Raw genomic sequence first — 7,489 nt, 5'->3', positions numbered from 1 at the left:
GCGCTGCCGCGGTTGCCGGGGCCGGGACGGCGGGGCGGCCGCTCCCGGCTGCCATTTCATCGCGCTGCCGCTCGGTCCCTCCATTTTCTCTCCGGCTGCCGGCGGTGCCGGCCCCGTCCCCGCCGCCGTCCCGCGCCCGCCGCCCCCGCGCCCGCCGCCCCCCATGTAGCCCCGCGGCAGCCCCCCCGCACACGCCCAGCCGCGGGGCCGCCTCCCGGCATGAGGAGCTGCAAGATGGTGCGGGTGGCCAGCGTGCTGGGGCTGGTGATGCTGAGCATCGCGCTGCTCATCCTCTCCCTCATCAGCTACGTCTCCCTCAAGAAGGACAACATCTTCGGCGCGCCCCGCGCCGCCGGCCCGGGGGGGCCCCGCATGTACATGTTCCACGCGGGATTCAGGTGAGGGCGCGGCGCGGAGCGGCCGGCCCGGCTGGGCACGGCTCGGCCCGGCTCGGGGGCGGGGGTCCGCCCTTCCCATCCCTTCCCTTCCGTCCCCTCGCCGGCCCCGCTGCCTCCCGTGCTGTTCCCGGGGGGAGCCCCGGCTGGGCGGGCGGGCCCGGGAAGGCCCCGCGGCCACAGCCCGGGCGCTCGGCGCAGCCGCTCGCCCGCAGCGCGGATGCGGCTCCCCCCGCGCCCTGCCCCCGCACCCAGCCCCGGCCGTGCTCCGCGCCCCGCGGGAGAGCCCCACGGAGCCTGAGGGGAGCGGGAGAGCCCCCTGGGGACCGCGGTACCGGGCGGGGGGCGGGCCGGGCGTGGGAACCGTAATGCTCCGGGGGTGCTGAAGGGTGGGGAGCAGCCCGACACGGCATGGCCCGGTACAGCCCGGTACAGCCCGGCCCGGCCCGGCCCAGCCCGGTAGAGCCCGGCCCAGCCCGGTAGAGCCCGGCTCGGCGCGGCGCGGCCGGCGCTGTCCGCGGTGCTGAACCGGCCGACACGGGGGGCGGGCCGGGCACGGCCAGTAACGGGCTGCGGGTCTGTGTGTGTCTGCGTGGGTCCGTGCGTGTGTGTCTGCGTGGGTCCGTGCGCTCGTTTCCAGGTCCCAGTTCGCGCTGAAGTTCCTGGACCCCTCGTTCGTCCCCATCACGAACTCCCTGACCCACGAGCTGCAGGAGAAGCCCTCCAAGTGGGCCTTCAACCGCACCGCGTTCGCACATCAGAGGTGAGCGTGCGGGCTGCGCCCGCGCCTCCCCTTCTCACCCCCCGGAGGCTGTCCCCTTCCCCCAGGGTTTAAGAAAATACAATCAGGGACTGCTAAATACTCTGAGCTCTGAGTAATTTGCCAGCGGTGAGAGACAAAGGCTGAATCAGAGCATTTCCCCAGACGATTACAGCTATCTTGGAAGAATTGATAATTCAGAGCAGGACAGCAGGCTGCAACACACATTATTGTACCAAACAGAACGTGACCCAGTTTCCCGGTGTGCAAGCAGAATTGTCATTACTTCAAGGTAGACGGCTGGGGTTTTAAAACTTGAAACAAATCGGACCGTAACAGCCATGAAATGCTGTGTTCATGGAGGCCAACACACGCCCCGCTAAACTTCCCAGCTAACGGCAGTTCTGAGCAAGTGCAGCCCTGTTCTGCCTTCCAGCACGGCTCCAGCTGGGGGGCGGGCAGAGCGAGGGGTTCGGATGGGGGCCGTCGAGCCCGGACCCACCGGAGTCACCCTCTTTGTGCCTTGCCTTCTGCCTGCTGCTCGCAGGTTGCACCTTTCCCTTCCTGCTGGAAAGGGTTTCTCAGATCCTTCAGCTCCCTCAAAGCTGCTCCGTACTTAATGGGAAGTAAAATGTGCTTTCAATTTTCTCACTCTGATGTGAACTTGGTGGTGTCTGGCCAGCCTCTTTTATTTATTGGCTTTATTGAGAGATATATATGTATCAATAAATATATACTTGATACAATTTATATTTACTGATATATATATATATATAAAAATTCTATAAAAGGAAAGAAAAACATTTAGCCATTTAAGATAGCTATTACCATCCTGGACTGTAATTTTGTCCTGACAAATGCCTGCTCTTTCAGAGACTCCTCTCACATATCCCACCTGAGAAGCAGGAACCCAGGCCCCTCGGCTCTGCGGCCAGGGAGCTGGCAGAGTCAGGATGGGGCTGCTGCACCCCTCGGTGCTGGCGGGCAGGGCTTGGGCTTCTCTCCTCCCTGCTGGTCACTCCCCGGTCACAGGTCAGCGCTGCTGCCGGCACAGCGGGGCAAGTAATGGCCCTCTAGTGCCGACAAGCGCTGCCCGCTGCCCCTAAGGAGCTGTGGGTCACAGGGAGGAGGTGGCACTTTGCCTGCCCCATCCTGTCCGGGGACCTCCCAGGCTGGTGTGACAGTGGCCACCCCTCAGTATTGCTTCATTCCTGGCACCACCAGCTCATCCTTCATAAGCCTGCCTCTGTGCCACCCCTCTGGTGATTTTAGCTAGTGCCTCAGGGTCTGCCTTTGCACTTGTCCGTTAGCCATAACCCATAATTAGGGCACCCAGTGGGACTCCATTAATGCTTAGACATGGGAGGATGCGAGCTGGAAGAAAGGTTGTTTGTTTTTCATAAACATGAGCAAATAAAGTGGTATTGGTTTTCTAATTTTATGCCCTGCAAGGGAAATTCCTGAGCAGGGTTGGTTTTGTTTGGTTTTTAAGTATCTCTAATAACCCTTGTAAAAACGCTGGCGTGCTTGCCCAAGTAAGATATTAAGGAATTATGTTTACATAAATGGAGACAGCAACAGTCACTTGTTTTTGTGATTCAAAGCTTCTTAATGAGAACACAAAAAATATATGTATTTAAAAATCAGCTACCGTTAATTCAACTGAATATCCTGGAGTGCTTGGTTTTGCTTCACATACCTCATGGCAAACATGGAACCCATCATTGCCAAAGATCCGCGGCCCAGTACCGAGAGTGACGTGCACGCAGAGAGCCCCAGCACAGACTTACCCCCGGCCTGCGTCGCAGCCCAGGCAGAAGTGCGTTGTGCACCACCCCGCAGCGTGGGGGCTGTGGGCGGGCCGGACTGTTAGCTGCACGCCTCGGACTTACCCAGCGAATCCAATATTTTAATCCTGACACTGTTCCAAGAGACACGGACACGTCCGTAGCTGGCGTCAGTCAGGACCGCCCAGTAAAGCCAAGCGGAGCACTAGGTAAGGAGCCAGCTCCGTAATTCCTATCTATTTGTATTAATTTAAAAGCCATTGCACCACATTGCTCAGGAAACCACTTTACTACATTAAAAAAAAAAAAGAAAAATGAAAGTCTAGCTGGAAAGAAAATCTCCCCACCACAGAAAGAGGGGAAATATAACTCCATGTTTTCTTTTCTTTTTCTGTTTTATTTTAGGCAAGAAATCCTTCAGCACGTCGACGTAATAAAAAATTTTTCTTTGACCAAGAATAGTGTTCGGATTGGACAGCTGATGCATTACGATTATTCCAGCCATAAGTACGTTTTCTCTATTAGCAATAACTTCAGATCGCTGCTTCCTGACGTGTCGCCGATCCTGAACAAGCATCACAACATTTGTGCCGTGGTTGGAAATAGTGGGATCCTGACCGGGAGTCAGTGCGGGCAAGAAATAGATAAATCTGATTTTGTTTTTCGTTGCAATTTTGCTCCAACCGAGGCTTTCCAAAAAGATGTTGGAAGGAAAACCAACCTTACAACCTTCAACCCCAGCATCCTGGAAAAGTATTACAACAATCTTTTGACCATTCAGGATCGCAACAACTTCTTCTTAAGTTTGAAAAAGCTTGATGGGGCCATTCTTTGGATCCCCGCTTTTTTCTTCCACACGTCAGCAACAGTCACGAGAACCCTGGTTGACTTCTTTGTTGAGCATAGAGGGCAACTAAAGGTCCAGTTGGCTTGGCCAGGAAATATAATGCAGCACGTTAACAGGTGTGTATTTTTGCCTTGCTTTTAACTTGTCAAAATACGCCTCTCTCTGTACAAACACAACTGTATGTGTTTTTCTATTCATGCCTGATCTGGTAGGCACTGTCTAGCAAGTCAGGACCCGCTACTGCTTGCTTTTAGAGCAAAGGCAGGTTTGTTGTTGCTTCAGCACTTCAGTTACTGCCTTACAGGTGTACACCCGGCACAGCAGAGGTGGGGTGGTTGTTCGCGCCGGGGCACGGCCCGCCACTGGGCTCCGCTCCTGCCGCTGCTTCCGCAGAGGGGGGGAGTACGGGGGAGCTGCGTGGGGTGCTGCACAAGCAAAGCACCGCTTATGGAAGAGCTTGCTCTTCTCGGCTAGCAAATGGGGATGCTGTGCTGACAGACAGCTGCGGGGTGGTCCGAGGAGAACTGTGATAAATCAAAGGCAGATAAGGTTGCCACCTCTTTAGCAAATGCACGTGGAGCAGGAGCCAGTGAATCGTACCTTTCTGGTTAGGGCACTACCTCTGCTGGTCAAAAGCCAAAAACATTCAGAAGGGGAGCACAAGAGACCGTCGGTCAGAGTGCTGCTGAGGTTGTTCTGCACTCCCGTCGGTACAGGCTGACCTGAACAGCAACCCTTGCCTTACCCAGGCTACCAGCGCTCAGCACTGATCGTCTCCAGGCAGTAACGTTATTTTTTCCGTACAGCAAACCCGTGGCATTACTTGCACCCCAAACTAACGTGCCTTTTTTTTTTTCACAGATACTGGAAGAACAAACACTTGTCTCCCAAGCGGCTGAGCACAGGTATTCTCATGTATACCCTTGCTTCTGCCATATGTGAAGAGATCCACTTGTACGGATTCTGGCCCTTTGGGTTCGACCCCAACACGAGGGAGGACCTCCCGTACCACTACTATGATAAGAAGGGAACAAAGTTCACGACCAAGTGGCAGGAGTCCCACCAGCTGCCTGCAGAGTTCCAGCTGCTCTACAGGATGCACGGTGAAGGACTGGCCAAACTCACCTTGTCGCATTGTGCCTAAGAACCTAAATCTTGAAGTGCCAAATGATTGTCTAAAAAGTGCCCAAAACCGAATTAAACATTCTTCAGATATAATTCTAAAAAAAAACCACCCACCCTAAAATATTTTCCATAATATAAAGATGCTTTTTAGTCACCCTTGTCACTGCTCATCAAAGGGTTTAAGCATATTTAGCAGGGCAGAAGCATTTATCAAATTCTGTGGATGCTATTCATGCAGCAGCAATGTTGAAATATTTTGCATTTATAGATGTGCTAATAGGTATGTTTTAAGATATTTTCATATTTTAGCGTTCCACTAAGTCCCCTAAATATCTTAATTTTATTGTCCCTTCCCGATTAGAATTAGAAATGCTGATTTTAAAAGGCTTTGCTTCTCTTGTATATGTTGCTATTAATAGCTCAGCATACATATATTGCCGTGGCTGATTGAGAAAGCCACTCAGAATTCCAGTTCATCGTCACTTGCAAGTTCCTCAGTGTGGATCCTGATTTCCACCACTTGCATATTTTCATATTTACTGAATTTTACATTTTTTTAAGAATAACGTGAAGAAGAAGGTCACAATATGGCTTGTACCTTAGCTAGGGGTTTATATCGCTCTCGGAATACTTCAGCGTTTTAATTCAATTTGGGCCAAATCCTTGTCCAAATTAGCCAGGCTGAAACACGGTCATTCCCAGCCGATACTATTTGGTCTTTTAATTTTAAAGTTAAACCACCAGGACAAACAGGATTAGGTTTCCCTGGAGATGTGTTGGGCGAGAAGAGCCCCAAGCCCCTGCGCGGGCGCACCTCCCTCTGCGCCTGCTCTCCGCACCCTCCGGCGACAAGGGCTCCTTCGGGAGGACGATCCCCCCGAGCGGGGCGCACGGGAGCTCCCGCCCGTCCCTTTGCACCCACAGAGCCCGCCGGCGCTCCCCCTTCCCCGATCGCACGGCGGGCTGCACCCCACCGCGCCGCGGGGCAAGGAGCCGGCCGGCCGCCCCGGTGAGCTCTGCCGGGTGGCGAGCGAAGCTTCCCCTTGCGGAGCTGCAGGCGTCGGCACTTTCTGTGTTCCCGTGTGTCCCGAAGTGCCGGCCGGCGGCGGCGGTGGGGTGTCCTGCCCAGCCAGAGGCTCTGTAGGAGCGGGAATAGCCTTCATTAGCCCAACGAACGGCGCGGGGGCAGGCGGGCCGGCCAGCTCCCCGGTCAGCGGGGCTGTGGTCGTCCCCTGCGGTGGTCCCGCCGAGGGGCAGGGGTGCCCGGGGTGCCCAGCCTGCCCTGCGCCCGGCCCTGGCTGCGCAAGCGGGGCCGGCTGGGCAGGGACCGACTGGCCGGGCAGCAACGGCGGCCAGGCGCCGGGGTTTTTAGAACCGGTTTTCGAAGGGAAGGGAGGGCAGCAGGAACGCAGGGAAGAGGAAATACAGTTACCAGATTTCCCCACTTACGTCTCTAAACCCACGGTCAGACAACTAAATTAGTGGCCCCATTTTCCGGTCACCAACAGCCATCCCAGGCAGCCAGAGGAAGACTCGGCTTCCTCAGTACGGCTGAAAACCAGGCTTTTGTAGCGAGGACAAACCTTAGGGTCACTTATGGTTTGCAAATGTTGGCCATTTTGTCTCAGGATAAAGGAGCCTGTAAAGTGGCTGGGTTTCTTATTGCAACAAGTATACTTACAAGTATTTTAACATTTTTCTACTGTTCTGTATGAAGCTGAGAACTGACTATACACTGAAAGAAGATGCAAAATCCAATTTAAAATCATACTTTAAAATGGCACATTTTAATTTTTCTCAGCCTCTTTACCTCCAAGCAGACGTAGGAGGTGAGGAAGGCAATCTCGAGTACAGCACTAAACCTGAGCAGCCCGGAGCATCTCCCGGTGCCCGCCATGGCACCACAGCTCCGCCGGCCCCCGAAGCCGTGCCCCCCCTCTCCCCCTGGGTGGAGGAGGAGCTGGAGGCTTTCTTCCCCATTTTGATTATCCCACATTTTCTGGCTTTTGCTTTTTCAAAGGCTGTTTAGGGCTGGGGCGCACTGTGGAGGGGCTTGGGTCTTCCCTGTGCCGGAGCGTGCCCAGACCCGCTCCCGGGAGAGCCGAGGCGCTTCCCTCCCCGGCTGCCAAGCTGGCTCAGCGTTCCCGGGGCTCCGGCTCTCCGTGCTGTCGTGCCGGTCCTGCGCTCATCACCGTTCCTACAGCAGAGTACGACCTCTAGCAACTGTTATTATGAAGACATAGTCGTGCAGTGATGGTGGTGTCTTATGCCATATGGTGCCACATGAGTTGTTCTTGATATTATCACGTATTATTTGTGTCGTAGTCGCGCGCGAGGGCCCGGGCCAGGGCGCGGAGTTCGGCTGTGCTGGGCGCAGACCACGGCGGAGCACGAGGAGAGGCTGTCCCCATCGCTCGCAGCTGCCCGCGTCCCCGGGGGAAGGACTGGGTCCCCCCTCGCCCTGTCGGCGAGGTTTGCGGGAGGCCTGGGCCGCGTGTCCGAGCGGGCAGCGGGGAGCTGCTGGGGCCGGGCAGCACCAGTCCCGGCCGAGTCCTGCGGGAAACCTTCTCTAAGT

At 55.5% G+C, this 7,489-nt stretch overlaps 1 protein-coding gene across 1 annotated transcript; it reads left to right on the top strand.

Annotated features, from left to right (window-relative positions):
* The first annotated feature begins 219 nt into the window (after positions 1-219).
* Positions 220-4,933, top strand: LOC142074844 (alpha-N-acetylneuraminate alpha-2,8-sialyltransferase ST8SIA3). The gene is made up of 4 exons (XM_075135741.1): positions 220-398; positions 1,036-1,158; positions 3,348-3,905; positions 4,651-4,933. Exons 1-4 carry the CDS (start codon positions 220-222, stop codon positions 4,931-4,933), a joined length of 1,143 nt encoding a protein of 380 aa, XP_074991842.1.
* The last annotated feature ends 2,556 nt before the right edge of the window (positions 4,934-7,489 follow it).

Source organism: Calonectris borealis, chromosome W (assembly GCF_964195595.1).
Source record: "Calonectris borealis chromosome W, bCalBor7.hap1.2, whole genome shotgun sequence".
Lineage (NCBI taxonomy): Eukaryota > Metazoa > Chordata > Aves > Procellariiformes > Procellariidae > Calonectris > Calonectris borealis.
This window is presented reverse-complemented; position numbering and strand designations above follow the sequence as displayed.

Coding starts and splice junctions, on each gene's coding strand:
- LOC142074844 (XM_075135741.1), top strand. CDS start 220: ATGAGGAGCTGCAAGATGGTGCGGGTGGCCAGCGTGCTGGGGCTGGTG. Junction 1,159..3,347: donor ACCGCGTTCGCACATCAGAG/GTGAGCGTGCGG, acceptor GTTTTATTTTAG/GCAAGAAATCCTTCAGCACG. Junction 3,906..4,650: donor ATAATGCAGCACGTTAACAG/GTGTGTATTTTT, acceptor TTTTTTTCACAG/ATACTGGAAGAACAAACACT.